Source organism: Astyanax mexicanus, chromosome 1 (assembly GCF_023375975.1).
Source record: "Astyanax mexicanus isolate ESR-SI-001 chromosome 1, AstMex3_surface, whole genome shotgun sequence".
Taxonomy (NCBI): domain Eukaryota; kingdom Metazoa; phylum Chordata; class Actinopteri; order Characiformes; family Acestrorhamphidae; genus Astyanax; species Astyanax mexicanus.
In genome coordinates this window covers 33,322,496-33,345,383 of record NC_064408.1, presented here as the reverse complement: position 1 = coordinate 33,345,383, position 22,888 = coordinate 33,322,496, and the positions used below count along the sequence as shown (strand labels likewise).

Sequence of the window (22,888 nt, the reverse complement as noted above, 5' to 3'; positions counted from 1 at the left end):
CTTGAAGGTATGTGTATCCTATTATCAACATAAACATAATTAAAACAGCAAAAAACTATAATATAGTGTGTGTATAAAAATAGTAATAATAGTAATTTATACAATAAAATATCAAGAAAACAATTCATGTTTAGCTGAATCACATTTCCACTGTGTGATGGTCCATTCCAGATGCCTCACAGTCTAGAGATGTGAATGCTGTAATTTGGGAATTAATTAATTTACTGTAAATCTGAAATCTGAAGTTTAACAAAGAAATCACTTGCTTATGTGGTTTTATCTGATATTGTTGATAGTGATTCTTGGTGTTTAGCATTGGCTTGCGCCCCAGCCAATTCCACTAACTGTTTAATTATATTATGCTCTGTAGAGGGAGGAATATGCAAAATGGGGAAATCTCTGGCTATATTTGCTCCTTAAAGCCTTCTGTGGATACCTTTGTAACAAATCATGATTATAAACATTTCAGATCACATAATTATTTATAGTTTAAACCTCTGACTAGCTCTAAATTGCCTCATCTCAACTTTATTTTGGAATGTGCTAAAGGTCTTAAATGCAGGAATAGATGTATATTAACACATTAAACGAACCCAAGCAGACAAAATATGAAATAGCAAACATATTGAGTCTGCATACTGCCATGCTGCCAGCAATGAAATTCAAAGTAAATGTGAGAAACACAGTTAATATATTGTTTGAGCATTTTCCATACTATCCCAATTTTTTCAGATTTTGGTTTGTAGTATATTCATATTTTTCTATATTAATAAACTAATAAATATAATAATAATAATAATAATAATTATCATTATAATTATTATTATTGTTTTTATTATTATTATTAGACACATACTCATATGGGACATATGTATGACCCTGTGTCCTTATATTGTAAAAAAAAACAAGTGTGTGTATGTGTATGTCTTTGAGTGTCAAAGAGGGGGTGTTGTGGTGCAGTGTGTCGCGTATATAGTGTGTGTATGTGTGTGTGTGTGTCAGGCGCGTGTGCGTTTCTTCAGGGATTAGGAGTGTGTGAGTGATTGGTGCTGACAGTGGGCTGTGTATTACTGGCTGGGCAGGAGATTAAACCCGTTCTTTTTAGACTGCCTAATCTGGATTATCTGATGCAGTGTGTGCCAGCAATGACGCGGCCCACTCCCTCTCTCTCTCTCTCTCTCTCTCTCTCTCTCTCTCTTCTCTCTCTCTCTCTCTCTCTCTCTCTCACTTACCTCTCTTATACTCCATCCATCCATCCCCCCATTTCTGCCCCTCTTTTTTCTCCCTCCATTTCTTTTCCTTTTCTGTTCCATTCTGTCCTTTATTTCATCTCTTCATCTTGGCATGGTGCAGATTGAGTGTGTCAGTGTGTTGACCAGAGTGTGCGGGGGAGATCCATTTGCAAGACTGTGTAGTTTTTGTGTGTGTATGTGTGTGTGTGTGTGTGTGTGTGTGTGTGTGTGTGTGTGTGCCTGCGGATTAGAGGATAGTCCACTTCCATAATTGCTCTTGTGGCTGTGTAGCTGGTGGTTGCCAGATGGATCCCCCCTCCTCACCCCCATCACCCTTCCCCCACTTTGCATCATCCTCCAGAAAACTTCTCCATCCACACACCAGACTAAACACACAAACACATAAACATCATACACTTAAAAACAGAAAAACAATCTCCACTTTTCCCCACTGATGGGTCTAAAATGAGAAAACAACATCAGTCAGGAAAACAGACTGTACAACTATAGCAGAATTCTGACTTTCCATTTTTCGAAATTCCTGCGCAAGAGGTTAAAATAATATTAAAAATAACACTCAAAGTAGGTTAATGTTCACAGAAAAGGTTTCTACTCTAAATAGCACTGAGAAAATGTAGCACAACACTTTCTGGTGTTGTATAGAACCAGGACCTACAGTATCAGTCAAAAGTTTAGACACATCTCTTCTCATGCAGTTTTTTTTTCTTTTCAAATTTTGTTTACCTTGTAAATGTAATATTAAAGCCATTAAAGCTACAGAGTATCATGTGTGGAATTAATCAGATGTAAAAAAAAAAAGTGTGTCCAAACTTTTGACTGGGACTGAATATAGAACAGAGGTGGCAGAATTACAGAAGTCCCATACTTAAGTAAAGTAAAAAAAAATCTAGTTCGAAAAAGGGAAAAAGAAAAGTTTGAAGTTGAAGTGATTTATATTTTTTACTTGTGACACTGAGTATAAATAAAGTTTTTTGCTTAAACTTTTTCCTCATTAAAACTGTAATAAATAAAAAAAGTAACTCGTTCTGAAAATGTGGTCAGTGGTGAAGATGGAAGTAAAAAATAAAGATCTTTTTTGGTGAAATGCAAGGAGTATTTCAATTATTTTCAAGTATTGCAGGTATTTCAATAATCTACTAATATGTAATATCTTAATTAATTTTGTACTTAATTTTAATGTTCCACCTCTGACATGGAAGCATATACAAAAAAACATTCTTTGAAGTTTAATAGTTTAATATTTTGTGGAAAAACCCTTGTTTTGCAATTACAGCTATTGGCCCACTTCTCCATGCAGATCAGTTGTCTAGGTTCTTTGGGTATCTCATGTGGACTTCAGCTACTTCCACAAGTTTTCAGTTGGGTTAAAGTCAGGAGACTGACTAGGCCACTGCAACACCTTGATCTTTTCCCTCTGGAACCAGGCCTTGGTTTTCTTGTCTGTTGGCTTGGCGTCTCGTTGGAAGATGAAATGACGATCTTAAGATGCTTGATGGAGGAGCGGAGGTTCTTGGCCAAAATCTCCAGGTAGGCTGTGCTATCCATTTTCCTGATAGATGTGGACCATATGGCCAGGCACCTTGGCTGAAAAGCAGCCCCACATACCACCACCATACTTGACTGTGGGGATGGTATTCTTGGGCTAGTATGCAGTGCCATCCTGACTCCAAACATTACGGTTGTGGTTGGCATCAAAGACATCGATCTTGTTCTGATCAGACCAGAGAACCTTGAACCAGTCTGCCTCAGAGTCCTCCAAGTGATCATGAGCAAACTGTAAACGAGCCTTGACATTGCGGTGCAGTACGTTACTTATGATATTGACTGAAACCAATGTCCCCATCTCCATGAGATCTTCCCGGATCTCCCTTCTTGTTGTCTTTGGGTCAGCCTTGGCTATTCGGACAAGCCTGACCTCGACACAGGAGGAAATTTTGAAAGGCTGTTTAGACCATAAAAGGTTAACAGTAGTTCCATAAGCCTTCCACTTCCGGATGATCCCTCCAACGGTGGAGGTATTGCCCAAATCCTTGGAAAGGGTTTTATACCCCTTGCCAGCCTTGTGACCCTCCATGATTTTGTGTCTGATGGCCTTGGAATGCTCCTGTTCTTTATGCCTTAATTATTCTTAATACCTGAGGGAACCAAACAGAATTCTGGGGGTTTTAGTGGTTGAATAATAATTGACCGTCTGAATAAACTTTTTTTATTAAGAACACAATTTAAATTATGTGCATTTCACACATTAAGGTTGAATGCTACCTGGAGGCACTGTATGTACTGTATGTATCATGTATAAACCAAGCCCAGTGATAATTAATGTCTACATTACCATTTTCAACCTCATTTTATAGTATTTTGCTGTGCCTTCATGAGGGACATGCATCTGCATATTTACATACACTTATCGTAGACATGAATAAAGCAACATACTTTCACAGTTTATTACAGGTTTTTGTGCACATGTTGAATTTTCTGAACCCACCACAGAGTCACTGGTCATGGAAGCTAAAAACTGCATATCACCACAATCGCACCATCTGCACTGTGAAACATGGTGGTGGCAGCAGTGCCCTGGAAGTCTTGTGAATGTAGAGTGTATGTTGAATGCAGCAAATTTATTTAAGTTTTCTCACAAAATTAAAGAGAAAACAAGTGTAGTATTTGCAACGGAAACATATTAGTAAAAAAAAAAAAACAACTCTTATATCTTCTTGTTGCCACCAAATCTGAAAGCTGTGATGGTTCTAGACCTGACCAGCAGATCATAGCACTGCCCCTACAGGCTAGTACAGTAGGCATTTTTTAATAATGTCTTCTTAACCAGATTTTAGTAAACATTTTTAGCATCTTCTTTTGATGCTCTGCTTGACGCATGCCAATAATTTCACCCTTCTGAAACAGATTAATAACAAATTAACAACTGTATGTGTCTTAAATAAAGGAAAAGCTACTCATTTCATCAGTAAGGGTTAAATGACTTGTTGCCAGCTGACACATAATGGCCCATGCATTAATTATCCAATGGAAGACTTTTACCTATTTACTTAATCAGTATGTATAGTGAGTATTGTTAATTGTTGACCTTTATTTAGTTTTGTTTAGTTGCATATTGAGCAGTTATTACAGTGTGTTTAAATTTGTACAGTACATTTTAAATGTAAAAATGTAACATTTAAATTAAATTGAGGATATTTTAAAATATATATTCATTATTTTCGTATGATTAGAATGAGATGCCATGCTAAGCAACAGCTAATGAGGACTGTTTAGCATTGCACACAGTCTACTTTTTAGTTAACAGTAATTGTTCAAGCTTTAAATGCTAAATAAGCTAGCTGTGCTAACAGTGAATCAAAGCTATTAGCAAAAGTAAAAATTTCTTAACAATCACATGACATTCAAATAAATATATTAATGATTCCATTGGGAACTATTTAAAGGCATATATATATCTTTGTTAGATTCATACAACTGAGTAAAGTACTCCAGATTAGAACTGGAGCAAATTAAATAGCAGTTAAAAAGTCCTCAAAATTGGACTAACAGCCTTTATTCAGTCCTTAAAGGAATAAAGGTTACGATAAAATTAATCATTAAAAATGGAAAAAAAAAGTCAATATCAATAGCTCCCCTAAATCGTTTAAACCAATGATACCTCAAATAGTATAATTTCCTTAGAGTATATTATTTCTCTTTTAAAGATTTTTCATCCACCTATTCATCACTTTATCCTTCCTCAGTCCAAGCACTTTCCTCTGTAAGGCCTCGCTCTTCTTCAGCATTATCGTCATGGGCAAACTTCAATCTGGACATCACATCCCTCCACTCTTCCTGCTTTATCCATCATTTCTTCTTCCAATGTGTTGAGCAATATGCTTTCCTTCAGTCCATCAAGTCCATCCATCGCCTCGCTCAGTCCATCCTCTCCTCTCTTTTCTCTCCAACTGATGAGAAATCACATTTTCCCCTCTTTATCCTGTACTAAGAGACTTACTTTTCAGATAAAGCACATTATGATAAATCACCCTAGCTCTGTGTGTGTCTGTGTGTGTGGGTGTGTGATTAATTGCAGATCACTGAAAGTGCAAGAAAGATCTTTATTTTTTTACTTAATTATATTTGTAATACTACTGTTACTATGAATTAAACTATTATGACTACTACTTGCATGTTTATTATTTAACATTCAATGTTGTAAATACTTATATTCCTACTACTTCTACAGCTTCAATTATTATTTCTAAAACACCTTTATTCAAATCTTTATTCGTTTTGTCACTTTATTCACCATTGCATAACTTAATAGCCTCGATGCATTTTTGTCTTGCTTTTCAAAGAAAAAACAGTTTGGTATAAAATATTTGATATGTTCACTTATTTAGAGTCAAATTCGGACTCAAATTATTGTAAAATATTGTAAAGAGTTGAGTTTTTTATTAGAATGCAGTTCACAAAAAAGCATTTAGGCTGCTGTGTTTAAAATTAATTAAAAATCACAAAACATCAAAGTAATGTGTGAGTGTCGTTTTTTCGGTCGTTTTCAGTGATGAGGCTCTTCATCCTGCAGCCTCCAAATATGATCGCATCAGCTTCTTTTAGATTAAACCTAAATGTTTCAAAAGAAATCGAAGAAAGCTAGACTGATCACAGCAGGAAACAATTTGTTTCATTAAGTTTAATTTCAAGTATGGTATGTAGGTTATATACATTTTCTTATATGGCAGCTGGTGAGGAAACCTGCATTGGTCTGAATTTCATTTTCAATTTTATGTAATAGGAAAATAAAGAAACGGTATAGAAATATTTTTGCATAGACTGATTAAAGATGAACTACTGTGTAGCTTACAGCCCATGCGCCCACATTTCAGTTATTTGCGTGAGAAACAAATCTAGTAAGATACATCAGGACTTGACGCATAGGGCTGCAGAGCAATATCTGCTATGAAGAAAGAAACAAAGAAAGTATGGATGGAATTAAAGGAAATACAGATCAAAAGAAATAAAATAAAATATAGATAAAACGAAAGGAAATAACGTTCAAAAAGAAAGACGGAAAAAAGAAAGAAACTAGAAATATAGAAAGAAAGAAACGAACGAAAGACCATATAGACTGAAAGAAAATATATAGATGGAATGAAAGGAAATACAGATCGAAAGAAAGAAAATACAATAAGAAAATGGAAAACAATAATGTTCAAACGAAAAAGAAACAAAAAAATGGAAATAAACAAATTATAGATAAACAAGAAAAAAGGAAAACCCTTTTTACAGGTGTGTGCTGTGCGAATTGCGCGCGCATTCCGGCACCTCACAACCTGGAGAGACAAAAAGAGTAAAAAGATAGGGAGGGATGCAGGAGAGAGAGAGAGAGAGAGAGAGAGAGAGAGAGAGAGAGAGAGAGAGAGAGAGAGAGAGAGAGAGAGAGAGAGAGAGATAGAGCAAAAGAGAGAGAGAGCAAGAAAGATAGAGAGAGAGAGAGAGAGAGAGAGAGAGAGAGAGAGAGAGAGAGAGAGAGAAGAAAGAAAGAAAGAAAGAGATAGAGAGAGAGAGTTGGTGCGCGCTCTCCAGTAGTTGTTCTCGGTCCTCTGGTACAGGGTTGTGTCTGGGTGTGTGTCCCCGTGTCTCTGGTCAGTGTGAGTGTGAGCGACTGTGTTCAGCGGCAGCATGATGTCTTTCATAAAGCAGCAGCCTCACTACGCGGTGAACGGCCTCCCGCTGGCCGGCGCTGCGGGCATGGAGCTGCTGCACACCGCCGTGGCCTACCCGGGTAAGATCAACCATCTCCACCTCCATCTCTGTCTCCATCACCATCTCCACAGCTCAGTCTGCAGGCCTCTGCTCACAGCGCACCTGCTGCTGTTACTTTTTACCTGTTATGCTTGATTTTTATATTTTACATGTATTTACTTTGTTCAGGTCTATGTCTGTTTACTGTGTTCAAGTTTAACGAATGTTCGGCACGCGCACTTTAAACCCAGGGATATCAGAAGCTCGGGATCTAAACTGATGAAAACTGTCATTGTAAGAAAATAATGTCTTCATTTAAACGGGTCGTTTTTATATAAAAGTACCTGCGTTTTTTTAAGTTGATATATTTTACCGTGCCGTTAACTGAATGTTTGCATCTTTACTGTGTTTTTATTTTACAAACTTATCGCTTTAAATTTTTTTTTCTGTTTCAGTGTGAATAAAATGTGTCGTATCCAACACAGACACTGCCAAAAACAAGTTCCTAAAAACACCCAGCAATACCTCAGGAATCCTATAAGAATACTAAAATAATTTCAGAATTCATAAGTTCAGTTCAAAAATGTTTCATCACTTTATTCTAAAACTGTTCATGTTGTATTGGGTAGTTTTGCTAGTTTTATACCGTCAAAATGCTAGAAATAAAACCACACAGAACTAAAATGAAGAAATTATTTTAAAAGGGGGGTTAAATTAGACAGTTTACTTTATATTTTTAACTATAAAACAATACATTGTTTTTACGATCTTGTGGAAATATAATTATGAAAAACAGCGCAGTGGTCCAATGAGATGTCAGTTCTGAGAGTCCTACTCACTCTCCTGTTTGACCTGTTTCTTTTATATTACAATGATTGTTTTTATGCGCTGGATCTTATGCTAACTGTACATTTAAAATGATTAATATTTCTAAACGAAATCTATAAACTACATATATTAATCTCTTGGCTGTGTTTTATGGTTTTGTTTGTTTCGTAATAAGTCTGCATTTTATAAAACACAATATGGAATTTTCTTATTATTTTATTTTAAAGCACCACCTGGCACACAACCGACCTTCGTCGTTAAAATGTGGTTAAAATATGACTAAAGTAATGTCTGTTGTTGTTTCAATTTGAAACAACGTTGAATTAACGTTTAATGTTAAACGGTCGGGCAAAATGGATTTTAACGCTAAATCAACACAATGTCCTCAACCTTCTGCCTTTTGAATTAGTATTTTACATTTCGTCACCATATAATTTTAAAATACGATTGGATAAAGGGATGAAAAGTGGTTTTACCTCTATTTGCAGTAATTGCTTTTTAATTTTACACCTGTTCTTCTCTAGTTTTACTGTTTTAGTGTTTTTGAGATCAAATGTTGAATCAGATTGATAGTGGTGGGTAACTTTTTTTATACTCAGCTTTACTGCAGTGATGTTTGTTAACACTCTGTTAACCATAGAATTTTCTAATTTTAGTGAGCTATGGTTTATTAATGATTGAACGTATGACGTTAAGACAACGTTTCTATATCAACGTTGATTTACTTTTCAAAATCAACACCAAAACAACGTTGATTCAACCATAACATGATCAATGTTGATCAATGTTGATTTAACGTTGAAATGCCAGCTGGGGCAGAACAGAACAAACGGATGAAACTGGATTTACGAAGAGAAAATACAGATCTCATATTCTTAGATGCGTAAACTGTCGCGCATGTATTAATTATTAATTTATATAATTTGATTACTTATTTAATCATACATTAATTGAATTTATTTTATTAATAATAAATTAATAACAATGAAGATGTAGGTTAAACACAATTTGTAGACATATACAAGCATTTATTCGTTCATAACACACGACTTAAAATTGCTTTAATCAATTTGACAATACTCATGTCTTGATGTTTTTAGTGTAGTTGTTTTTCTTCATTTATTTTTCGATTCTTTTTTCGCTTCATTGGCAGTTTCGCGAATTTAACTCTTAACTAAATAATAATCAAAATAATTTAGACCGTTTCTAAATTCAACATGTTTTCATACAGTAAACGTTTCTTGTACAAACTCATCAAATTTACTGTGCGTGTTTTTATTTCAGCCACTCCGAGAAAGCAGCGGCGAGAGCGGACCACATTCACCCGCACCCAGCTCGACATTCTGGAGGCTCTGTTTACAAAGACACGCTACCCAGATATCTTCATGAGAGAGGAGGTGGCATTAAAGATCAACCTGCCTGAGTCCAGAGTACAGGTGAGTCAATGTGATGTGAAGCGAGGCGTACATAAGCAAGGGTGAGACCTGAACTTGAATCTTCAGTTAACTGTTCTGTGAGCAGGCATTAAGTTCAGGCATGTACAGATAGATGAGGCTTTTCTCAACTCCTATAGCCTCTGTGTTCATTGCAATGTAGATTACTTATTCTTGAGACCTGTTGTCCCTCAGACAATCAGCCAATCAAACAGCAGTTTTTAGCCCCATCCACTGCATTGGAAAAATAAAAGTCTGCAAACTGAAGTAAAGCATGGCAGCATCCTAGATAAAAAGGCAGAGTTTACATATTTTTCCTCCATAAATGTTATGAGGTTTATTTTACTGCTTAGGAATAAGTTAGGAAATAAGTTATATAAAGGTTATCTAGAATAAAAATAATAACTGAATCTTTATTTTTGAGTGCATTACATGCATTATATATTTTTTCATCACTGGAATATAATTCAGGTCCGAAAGGGTTGCGACTATTTATCCTGTCATAATAATTACATTTTTAGTTGATGTATAGTACATTATGTTAACATAATTTCAATTAATTTAGCTGGCCTTGATATTGCCCATTGTGTTTACTTGTGTTCAGTGGGGAGTGTCCATTAATGTGAATGAGTCAGTATCCAGACAATGTTTAATTTATGTTTTATTTAATTAGACGATTTAGAATATTTAATCTCAGGTGAGGACTAACTGTGAAAAAAATACCCTACCTGTGAGCAAGCATGGCATTTTATGGCACAAGTGTGATCCTAAAAATCTATCATTCTTTAGAGATAATGAGTATCTGAATACTATAGAGCTAAGTGTGTGCGGTAGAACTACAGGAATAGGATACTGCAACCTTTATGTATTGCAAATTCTTAGAGGTCATGGAATGCAAGTGAGATGTACCTGAGTAAAGGATGAGCACAGATGAGGTCTTGCTGAGTATGTGGAAAAGTATTACCTGATCACATGTGAATCGCAGGTGAAATCAGGTATTTCCCTTTTGATTGAAATGTCTCAAATATGAGCAGTGTGGCAAATATTGTTGGGGAACATGAGCGAGTGCATTCTTGTATAGATTCCAGAACACTGGACTGAAAAATAATTTCATTTTTAGCTTTTCTTCATCATGTTTCTAAGCTTTTTTTTATTTGTTTTTTAATGTATTTACTATGTGAGTCAGTTTACTTGTTAAGTCATTACACACCAACAGTGTTTTCTTTTTTATATTATATTTAATATGGGCAAAACTGGAGCTCCCAGATAATGGAACTACAGGAAAACTGTAATTCTGTAATTAAATTTCCATCCTTTTTTCTCTCTTTTTTTTCAGGTATGGTTCAAGAACCGACGTGCCAAGTGCCGCCAGCAACAGCAGCAGACCAGTGGCCAGCCAAAGCCCCGTCCTCCCAAAAAGAAGTCTTCTCCACCCCCAGAGTTGCCCTCTGATCCTGGCTCTGGCTCATCAGTGGCCCCGCCTCCAGTACCGCCAGTGGTGGTCCCCAGTTCAAGTGCTGCCGTGGCCACAGCACCAGTGTCTGTGTGGAGCCCTACATCCTTGTCGCCACTTCCGGATCCCCTGTGTGGCTCAGGAACCCCCTGCATGCAACGTCCTACACCCTATCCAATGAGTTATGGCCAGCCAACATCCTCCTACGGCCAGGGATACGGCTCATCCCCATATTTTGGTGGCCTCGACTGCAGCCCTTACCTGTCCCCCATGACCTCACAGCTGTCGGCTAGCGGAGGAGCCCTGTCGCCCCTGGCCGTGCCCTCCATGGGTGGCTCTCTCAGCCAGTCACCCTCGCTTTCCTCGCAAGGCTATGGCGCCTCTTCGCTGGGCTTCAGCTCCGTCGACTGCCTGGATTACAAGGACCAGCAGGCCTGGAAGCTCAACTTCAGCACTGTGGACTGCCTCGACCACAAGTTCCAGGTGCTGTAGACGTGGCGGGAAGGTCTTAGCTGAGCCTCAAATTGCTTCCTATCAAGCCTGTATTGCACTGTGTAGAGTTTAGAAGAAGCATTTACTTCATGGCCTATGTAGTGCACTGCAATATTAAGGAGCCATTTGAGATTCAGTTAGATAGAGTCAGAGAAAGAGTGAATATAGCAAAGACAGAACAAAGGGGGTGCAGGCTTAATCAGATGTGATTCACACCAAACAGAAGGACAGTCAAGTTGACAACAAGTTTCAGAGGCTGTAGAGCAGTGGTCAACCAATCCTCCACCTGGAGGTCCACCTTTCTGTAGGATTTAGCTTCAACTGTAGTTGACCACACACAATCAACAAGTTCAGGTTGAAAGTGAAATCTGAAGAAAGGTAAATCTCTAGGAGGAGGGTACTTGGAAAACACTGCTATAGAGCATGGGTTCCCAGTTCTAGCTATGGAAACCTACTGTTATATGACAGAAAATGGATCTCGAATTGCTCCCTCTTGAATGTGCACTCTCTAAGATCTGGTTGCAATCATAACCAACACACCTGATACAGCAAATTAAGGTTTCCTGGATCTTTTCACAAGCCAGGCTTGTTGAATCTCTCCAGGGTGGAAGATATCCACAAGTCTGCAGTAGGGTACCCATAGTGACCCCAAGTATAGAGACTAGAGGAACCCTTTCTTTGAGGGACTTCATAGTGCACTATGTAGGGAGCCATTTGAGATTCATTTAGTAAAAGACATACTGAGAGAGCAAAAACTGCAAAGACGAGCGAGAATGAGCACAATAGGAGGGGCATTACTTTTACAGACTGTATCTGACACCATTCACATTCACAAGGAGAAATAAAGCGGCCATTTGGAAAACAAATATGGCAGCTTGCTCTCCAAGAACCAGACCTGCTTTGTGATTGGTCCAGAGCAAACAGACTCCTCCAAACTCTTAATCAGTCATTATTATGAATATTATAAATATTATTACCTCACACATACAATGCATTCATGTATACACAAAGGAACATTCAGTCTGACACACTCATGTATACACACATATTCAGAGATGAATCTCTTAAACCCAATCTCTGTCCAGCCATATTTGGCAGCATTGACCACATCTTTGTATTTTCTACTTAAGTTTGATTTCTCTTTTAGGAGCCTATAGGAATTACTGTGTTGTGCTTTTAGCTTGCTGTTATCGATGTATTGTTCTGTTAAGTTTTTGCCAGATTGTATGGTGTACTTTTATGCTAGGTCGAAATATCATTAAACTTGACTTGTTACTGTAAGACCTCCTGTCAATCATTTTTGTATGGTGGATGATGTTTCTGATGTGTTGGCGACTAGTAGACAGGCATGGATTTCAAACTTGGCCAGTGGAGCCAGTACCTGGGGGCTTTCGACTACAGTGGCCTTTAATTACCAAGTCAAAAAAAGTACTACAAATATTAACAAATATAAACGATCAAACAGCCTTAAAAAATGAAGCATTTTATTAGGTTTAATCATTTTATTGACCAATGGAAAATAGTATTGTAAATATCCCAGTGTTGAGTAAAGCTCAAATATGCATTCTATAATGGGACTTATGTTGTGCACATATTCTTATTTCTAAAATTAGGCTATTTGCTAAGGTTAAGGTCATGATTAGGTAGAGTCATTTACTGATGGTCAAATTTCTACACAAGTAAAGAAAAAAAAAATATAAGGTCATCTGTAGCTCCAATTCACCTGGTCCACTTCTGTTCACTATATTACTAACACCTACCTCCCATGTAGGTCCATTGCATTGGTGTACAGTTCCAGACTAGAGCCCATTAGTTTCTGCCCAATGTCAGTCAGTCTCTAAACTCTTTTGCTGAGTTTAATATTAGTTGGAAGATGTGAGTGCAGTGCCTCACAGCGTCCATCCATGCATCCATGTCCGACTCCATGATAAGAAGGTTTTCTTATGGCTTCCTTACTTCTTCAAAGTTATTCCAAGTTGTTTCAAACGTCCTCATTTGACATGTGGCTGCAAGTTTTCTTTCCATTTACTTCTGCCAAGCAGAAGTACAAGTTATCAGTTGTTTGAAGACTGAGGTGTGCTGCTGGTTGTTTAGAATGAAAACCTGCAGCCACACCAGAATCATGTGGAAAGTTTAGACACTTATTTAAACTCTGTGAAGTATCTCAGGACTTGCCCATCAGAATCATCTCAAACAAACCTGACAGTGTTACATTAGTCAGAACCTTAAATCCAGACCATTGACCATTATGAGATAGGTGCAGCAAGCAGGAGGGGTTGAGGAGCACCTGGAGGGACAGACGGTCGCAGCCATGGCTGCCGTCTGGTTGCTATGTTGTCATGACAATGTGTGTGTGTGGCCTTGCCTAGGCGACCGGGTGTGTAGGGTTATTTTAGCCGATGACCCAGAGAGCACCTCAATCTCCTTACCATCAACCAAACACGAGCCTAAAGCAATTAAACAGGATTACCTACCCTCTTTCTCTCTCCCTGTCTCCCACTCTCCTCTTCTATCTCTCTACCCAGTCGCTCTCAACAACACTATCCTGCTGTTCTCCACACTCTATTATTTTCTCTACAAACAACTTCTTCACTTCAAATACACCTTTCTGGGAAGTCTGAACTCACTTGTAAGTCTGCACCCCAGTTTCACCTGCTAGTAAACAACTTTACTGTATTACAGTAATACTTACTGATGTAGTTATTTACTATGTTTAGTGGTATGAAAAGGTTCGGGCATCGGGGATCATTTTTTTTATTTGCCTTTATAATTCATTGGTTGTTCAGATCAGCAATTTCAGTTAAATAGATCACAAACCAGACAGACACAGTGATATTTAAAAAAATTATACAGAAAGTGTGTAAATTTTTTTCACCCCATCAGAAAAATTACATAAAAATTGAGTAGATCCTCTTTTTGCAGAAATAACAGCCTCTAAACGCTTCCTATAGCTTCCAGTGAAAGTCTGGCTTCTGATTGAAGGTATTTTGGATCATTCTTCTTTACAAAACATCTTTCAGTCAGTTCAGTCAGGTTTGATGGTTTCCAAGCATGAACAGCCCACTTTTAATCACACCACAGATTTTCAATAATATTCAGGTCTGGGAAATGAGATGATGGTCATTGAGGGTCGTTGTCTTGTTGAAGTATCCAGCCCCGGCACTTCCTCACCTTTCTCACTGATTCTTTAACATTGTTCTAAAAAATCTGCTGATATTGACTGATATCCATGCAACCCTCAACTTTAAAAAGTTTGCCAGTACTTGCACTGAGCACACAGATTCTAAGTGTCTTGGAATGCTGTGACTTTGTTTGTGGCATGTGCATGTGCACAGAAAAGACTTTTTTGCCTTCAGTGCGCTGAGTGGTTGAACGTTGCACAGTGGCACAATCTGCAGCAAGATGTTGTAGGTTTTTGGAGCTGGTCTGTGCGGTGATTATGACTGTTCTCGCCATCCTTCACCTCTGCTTATCTGAGATTTTTCTTGTTCTGCCACCATGGGTCTTAACTAGAACTGTGCCTGTGGTCTTCCATTTCCTCACTATGTTCCTCACAGTAAAACTGACATCTGAAATCTCTGAGTTAGCCTTTTGTATCCTTCCCCTAAACGATAATGTTGAACAATCTTTGTTTTCAGGTAATTTGAGTGTTGTTTTGAGGCTCCCACGTTGCCACTTTTCAACATGGAGAGATGGGACAAAGGAGAAAAACTTGCATTTGGCACCTTAACTCTTACTTATTATAGGATTCACCTGTGTATGTAGGTCAAGGGTCAATGAGCTAACCAAAAAAATGTGTTTTAATGATTAGTGCTAAAAATGTTTAAATCAATAAAACGACAATGGTGCCCAAATTTATGCACCTCCCTATTTTTATTGAAAGAATTATTTTGTTGTTCACTGACATTAGTGGACTCCCAATGGCACTGCATTTTCTCCTCTAGAAAGGGGCATCCTTTGAACATTTGAGGTACTTGGTGAGGCATGAATTTGTTACTGATTACTGATTTTTTCTTTACTATTGTAAGGTACTGGGTGTTAAATGCCTTGATAAGTGGAAAAACTAGTAAAAAAGGAAGAAAAAATGTCTAAATAAAGCATATTTTAGCTTTTAGTGTACTAAAGTTATCCAAGTAAAACAAAAGAGAAAACATCTTATTTATCCTAAAAGGGAGAATGGTTGATATATGGCTATTTATTGGAAGGGCTTTGATGATTCATTGAGCGCTGACTTGAGGGGTGTCTTTTAGTTCTAGTTACTGAATACTTATATTGAATTTATAAAATTCTAAGCTAGTCTATATATTCACAATGTACCATTTATAGTGTTCATTATAATTATTTCAATAGTTATAGCAGCTGGTAACTCATTCAACAGTCTTCACAGCATGAAGAAAAAGCAACAACTATTGTTCAGCACCTCCAAGAACTCCTTCAAGATGCTGAGAAAAATACTCCAGGTGACTCACTCTCATGAAGACACTGAGAATAAAATACCAAGAGTGTGCAGATCAGTCCTCATAGATAAATGTGGTACTAAGAAGGATCTAAAGTACAAAACATATTCTGGTTTAACATATTTTGTTTACAAAACAATTCTGCATGTATAGATTTAATGTTGTTAAATATTTAATTTACCATGTTAAAAAATATAAAAAGAAAGAAAACACACTGAATGTGAAGAGGGGTGTCCTACATTTGACTGATACTGTACATTACATACAGATTAAGTGAATCATTTATAGTAGTCACTGAATCACTTTGTTTTAGAAGTCACTGAATCCTTTGTAGTACTAACTGGATCATTTATAGTAGTCACTGAATCAGTTCTAGTAGTCACTGAATCAGTTCTAGTAGTCACTGAATCACTTTGTTTTATAGTCACTGAATCATTTATAATAGTCATTGAATAATTTATAGTAGTCACTGAATCATTTATAGTCGTAACCGAAACATTTATAGTAGTCACTGAATCAGTTCTAGTAGTCACTGAATCAGTTATAATAGTCACTGAATCATTTATAGTAGCCACTGAATCATTTATAGTCGTAACTGAAACATTTATAGTAGTCACTGAATCAGTTCTAGTAGTCACTGAATGATTTATAATAGTCACTGAATGATTTATAATAGTCACTGAATCATTTATAATAGTCACTGAATCATTTATAATAGTCACTGAATCATGTATAGTAGTCACTGAATCGATTATAGTCATAAATGAAACATTAATAGTCATAACTGAAACATTTATAGTAGTCACTGAATCAGTTCTAGTAGTGACTGAATCAGTTCTAGTAGTCACTGAATCATTTATAATAGTCCCCGAATCATTTATAATAGTCCATTTATAGTAGTCACTTAAACATTTATAATAGCCACTGAATCATTTTTAGTAGTCACTGAAACAATTGTAGTAGTCACTGAATCTGTTCTAGTAGTCACTGAATTATTTATAATAGTCACTGAAACATTTATAGTAGTCACTTAAACGTTTATAATAGTCACTGAAACATTTATAATAGTCACTGAAACATTTATAGTAGTCACTGAAACATTTATAGTAGTCACTGAAACATTTATAGTAGTCACTGAAACATTTATAGTAGTCACTGAAACATATCTTCTGAATGTCTTTTCTTATTTTTACTTTCAGCTTTTCTCTTTCTACCAATCTTTTGTCCTCTCTCTTGCCTTTCATGTCTTTCCTTCCCTTGTCCTCTTGTTCTATCTTTTGCTTTCACTTTGTGCTTACTTCAAAATGTAACAAATGTGAAACTCACCCTGTCTCTCTATTTCTATCCTTCTCCCCCTCTTTCCACCCCCTATGTCTCTCTCTTTTTCTCTCTCTCTCTTTCTCTCCCTCCATCCCCCAGCACACACTGAAAGCTTCCTAATCCTGCTCTGACCTGAATACAGCCATGCAATGTGACCAGGACCGGAGATGTGTGTTCACTGTGCCACTGTGTGTGTATGTGTGTATGCAGAACATATGTTTGTGTGAAGTCAGTCAGTCTATCTATCTATCTATCTATCTATCTATCTATCTATCTATCTATCTATCTATCTATCTATCTATCTATCTATCTATACATTCATTCATTCATTCATTCATTCTATACTGGTGTTCAGCCAACAGGTGGTTTGCTCTCTGGTTTTCCAGTACTGTGTCACTTTGGTCATGTAAATCTTCTGACAATGCAGTAACAACTATAAACTGACCAGTTTTTGTCTTGTCTTCTTTTTCTGTATCACAGTGACATGATCAGGCAACAAATTACAATACAAACAGTAAAATCAGGATTGTGAACCCTGTCCAGTCTTGTACAATCAGTCTCCCACAAACAGGAACTTGTAACACTAAACTGCTCATTCATTACTTAATCATTATTAGCAAAGCCTTAGCCATCAGAAAGACTGAGCTTTATTTATGTGTACAACAAATAGATAAGGTAATGTAGTGTGGGATATTTCTCCCTTTTTCTGTAAAACGTCTAGTAGAGAGCTTGCAGACAGCCTTTTACAGACAAGCCAGTGTCTTTCTACTAAGCACTAAATAGGTAAAAAAAAAAAAAAAAAAAAAACGTTACCATACTAGTCTGGTAAACTTGCAAAGGAACATTTCCTTAGAGTTTGAATCTGGACTAAAAACCCAAAAAGCCCAAGAACATCCAAAAAAGTTATACATTTGGAATGGACATTTTTTTTTGGTTTTTAGATATTTTGTCATTTTTCTTGTAAGTAATCTTGCTAAAAGTTTTTTGGAGAAAGAAAAGCCATTTCCCCACTCAGCACTGGCATCTTCAAACTGATTTATAACTTTACCAAGCTAGTTTGAGTTTAGAATGGGACCCACTTTTTCTATTGGGTTCAAATCTGGACACTGACCAGCACCAAAACCATTAGTAAAAAAAAAACATTTTATTTTGGGCTTGGCTAGATGTTTTTGGTCTGGTACAGCAATACACTAACATCACAACTAAGCATGCTGGATATATTGTTTATAATAACTGTCACATGATTTGTCATTGTGATTATTTTACGTAGAATTATTTTCTTGTTCATCCCAAATGTTAAAATCCATAAAAAGTCCTGAGAATACTTTTTACTGAGAATATTATAGTCCTTAACTTTTTTAAAAACTTACTGTAGGTAAAAACGTAAAATTATATTTAAAAAAAGAACTAACAATAAATAAAAATGAACATGACAGATTTTCAAAAAGGTGTTCATAATTTAAGAAGAGTGAATGTTTTTTTTGAAAAAGGACACCCTCTGCTGGTTATTCATGTGAGAATGCATATACACACAGTCACATTATTATCAACACCACCCACCATGTACTTCACTGGGCACTGACCTTAGAACTTCACTATTTGAGCACAAAGTTTAAAACTGAAGATCATTTGTTGACTGTAGCTCATTTGTGAGCCCCACTCGACCTTATTTTTTGTGAATATCTTTTTATTGATTTTGACCAAGAAACTTCATTAAGAAAACACAGCAAACAAAAATATAACAACGCAACTTCATTAAGAAAACGCAGCAAACAAAAAGATGACAGCGCAACTTCATTAAGAAATCGCAGCATTTCAGAAACCCTGCATTAAAGAAAGGCAAAAAACATCTGCCACGCCGGAAATGCTCTTGGCCACTAGAGGGTGCTGTTCATAGATAACTAATACTAACAGCACAAAAGGGGTTAAAAAGTGACTCCACTAGTCTCTTACGCCCGCTGGTGTCTGGCTCCAGTACAACTTTTAACCCGCCTATTTCCATTCAACTGAAGGAGAGATGGAAGAACCTTTAATCTAAAATTACACATCCAGGATTTTTTTTGGAAGTTGGATTCTGTACATTCTGCAAGCCCCCCTCCAGTGTTAAAACCCCCCAGTGTTTTTCTTTACAGTTAATACGTTTTATAGGAGTTATTTCGTGATATTTAAAGGGGTGTGGTGATGTGGTGATTGACAGCTGAGGGCAAGTTGATTGACAGGTCGCCTGAGAGCGTGAACTCGCACCTCCACTGTGGCTCAGTCTCGGAACTGTGGCTGGCTGTGCCATTGACAGTATTAACTGGACCAAGCCATCCCGCTGATTTCAACGGAACCAGGTGAGGCCAATCGTGTAACTTCCTGATCGGCTTCTCGTGGGGCGTTAACCGGGAAAGTGAGAGATTGCGCAGGCGCCAGCATGACGCGAATCTTCTGCATGCTGTGCAAACAACCGTACTGTTTATAGGAGCTGCACAGAACTATTTACTCCACAGTGAGAAAAGCTCCATTCCGTCCCAGAATGGGGCTTTTATTGAATAAACAGCAGATAAAAACTAGAATTACTGATATCCAATATTAGTCCACGGATTTACTGAAGAATATTCATAGTTTGTCTATATAACAAGCATTTATCTATCTTTAAGAAACTCCTGAAGACAGAGCTTTTCAAAGAGCACTTACTCTCCTAACACCTCTAACAAACTAACTAATTCTAACCTCATCTCCTTCTTCCTCTTCTCTACTCCTCTATCCCATTATTTCCCTCTGACCTCCTTAAGGCCCTATCTATAGATGCTTTATTTTTAACTTCTATTATTTTTGTACTTAACCTCTTCTATTATTTGCACTTCAATATTGTAAGTCGCTTTGGACAAAAGCGTCTGCCAAATGTAATGTAATGTAATGTAATGTAATTTAGAAACTCAGTAATAAGAATAATAAATTTGTAATATAAATTACAGTTATATCTATACATTATAATTATCATAGTCTATCTTATTTCTATTTACTACTATCTTACTATCTACAATGTATTATAACTGTTAGTAGTAGTATTATATTTGCATAATAAGAGGTTACTTTGACCCTGCTCTAATTCAATCAGCTCTGTACTTTTAAATTTTGAGGAGCAACTTCTCCAAACATTACAGCACGGTATTTTGGGTCGCTGTCTTTTTACATCATCGTTAGCATAGTTGTATAAAAATGTTATTTTCTAAAGCTATGAACAGATTATTAATCTTATGGATCAAATGACAGAAAATCTGTTCTTTGTAGAAAAGAACACGGGCCGTGTCATAATCGAAAACGGCTTGGAAATACATTTATTATTGGTTCAAAGACACCCCGAAATGAATGGAAGTGAATGGATAGCTTTGCTCAAATGGTCCTCTCATCCCTCAGCAGCACACTTCCGGTGGCACGTTTTGGAAGGGAAAAGCTGGGGGCCTGGGCTGTGCGCGTCCCCGATGGGGGAGGGCGGGGTTTGGCAGTCACACGGCCCCGCCTCCCATCTCTGCCATTCTGGCTCCAATTTGCCTTGACTGCGCAAGCGCACGCAAGATGGCAGCTTCCATTTCGGTCATATTCTGGCTTCAAAACGTCGTAATGAGAGTGAATGGGGACGTCCTCTCCATATTTATATACAGCAGGGGTCTCAAAGTAGCGGCCCGCGGGCCACATGCGGCCCGCGACGCGGTTTCATACGGCCCCTCACGGGTTAACAAAATAAACATACATCTGGCCCGCAATTCAATTTAATTATTTATGCTTTATTATGTTCGTTTTCATATTTTATCTTAACTTGTATTTTGGTGTGTGTGTGTGGTTTTTGTTTTTTTTTGCTTACGCTGCGTTGCCTGCTTTAGTAGTCTTCAGTAGCCTTCAACAGTCTAACCTTGCTGCCGTGGTGTGTCCACTAAACTCCGTAGTTATAAACATCCTGAGGTTAGCAGCGCGCTAACTGACCTGTTTATAATGTAATCCGAGCAGTGACTCCGTGACGCTGCTCTAAACTGCTGCTGTTAGCTGCTTGGGCTGAAAGATGAACTGTAGAGAGCTGTATTATCCGGTTAGTGGGGTTATTTTATTTCATACACAGAAGAACTTACAAATTTTTAAAAACGCTCCAGACTGGCTCAGCTGAGCCCTGTAGCCCGTGGCTGGGCTGCAGCTCTGACTAAGCAAAGACTGCGGGCTTGTGGTGCTGCAGCTGCAGCTCCGACTAGTGGTTGGATGAGGAACTGCTAAATCTGAGGAAATGCTAAATCTGTCACAGCTCACAATTTTTGATTTTATATTTATTAAGCCTTATTTCAGTATCAAACGTTTTGATCAAAGTTAATATAACTTATTAATTAAAAGGATTTATGTTAATAGAGCAACAAGCAAACATTTTTCCATGCAACTGTAATATTTGATTGAATAAATAGTATATTGAGAGTTATTTAACATTAAGGAGTAATTACATTCATTTTGTATTACATCTGGTTACATTTTCTTATATTTATAAGTTACATCTGGCCCTCAGAGGACAGCCAATATGCCAATGTGGCCCTCGGCAAAAATGAGTTTGAGACCCCTGATATACAGTCTATGTTTAAAACTGAAACTTAAATGGACACTTTACCTTTTATCCATCTGTTTTTCATTTATATTTGCATGCTGTCACATCTGTATCTTATCACAGTTGGTAAAAAAAAGCTGATTTCATGCTACATTTTTCATTTTGCAACTTATTGTGCTGTTCATGAGGAAAAAGCAAAGCCAAAGTTTGTTTTTTTTTGGGCAATTTATTTTAGATTTGACTATAAAATACCAGTTTGTTAAATAAAATAAATTACATCTTTTTTTACTTAAATTTTAATTTTGTCACATATTATCTGAGCTTGAGTAAAATATTTTTTGCAAATTAATTTTATTTAGATTTTTTTATGATGTCAAATGTCAAAAAAAATATATATATGTTTTAGCCTTTTTATTTCAGTTTAATTTTTGGCTGGATCTGCCTCCCCTTCATTTGGTGGTTTTGAGTGTTGATGACAAGTTGTTTATTATGTGCTCATATTTTACAGTAAGTTAGTTTTGCTCACATTTCTAGAGAATTCGGTATAAAAAAAGACCCCGGCTAAAACACTAATTCACCACCACCATGCACACCAGTGTCACTGCAGGGCTGAGAATGACCCACCATCCAAATAATAGCTGGGCCATTCCACTCCCCAGGAAATTACATGTATAAATGTGCACACAAAACAACTTTAAAAGACATTTTATTATTCAGCATAGTGTCTTGTACATTGACCTAATTGCAAAAGCAAGATATGTAATTACAACATTAAAACATAATAGTTATTAATAATTGTTCCCCTAAACAACTATGTTGAACAATCTTTGTTTTTAGATCATTTGAGAGTTGTTTTGATGAGCCCATGATGCCACTCTTCAGAGGAGATTCAAATAGGAGAACAACTTGCAATTGGCCACCTTAAATACCTTTTCTCATGATTGGATACACCTGGCTATGAAGTTCAAAGCTCAATGAGGTCAACAAACCAATTTTGTGCTTCAGTAAGTCAGTAAAACGTATTTAGGATTATTCAAATTAATAAAATGATAAGGGTGCCCATACTTTTGCACTGGTCAAATTTTGGTTTAATGCATATTGCACATTTTCTGTTAGTACAATAAACCTCATTTTAATCCTGAAATATTACTGTGTCCATCAGTTATTAGATATATCAAACTGAAATGGCTGTTGCAAACACCCAAATATTCAGAACTAAAAATGTTTAAGATTAATAGGGGTGCCCAAACTTTTTCATATGACTGTATATATAATGTACTGCATCCTGCCCCAGTGTACATTACAGTCCATTCATAATACAGGTTAAAAACTTTGGGAACATTGTTCTGGAAAACTGT

The 22,888-nt window shown here is 36.9% G+C and overlaps 1 protein-coding gene across 1 annotated transcript; it reads left to right on the top strand.

The window, feature by feature from the left end:
- The first annotated feature begins 6,782 nt into the window (after positions 1–6,782).
- Positions 6,783–12,470, top strand: crx (cone-rod homeobox). Its single transcript, XM_007261005.4, has 3 exons — positions 6,783–7,023; positions 9,096–9,247; positions 10,581–12,470. Exons 1-3 carry the CDS (start codon positions 6,921–6,923, stop codon positions 11,187–11,189), a joined length of 864 nt encoding a protein of 287 aa, XP_007261067.1. The 5' UTR covers positions 6,783–6,920; the 3' UTR covers positions 11,190–12,470.
- The last annotated feature ends 10,418 nt before the right edge of the window (positions 12,471–22,888 follow it).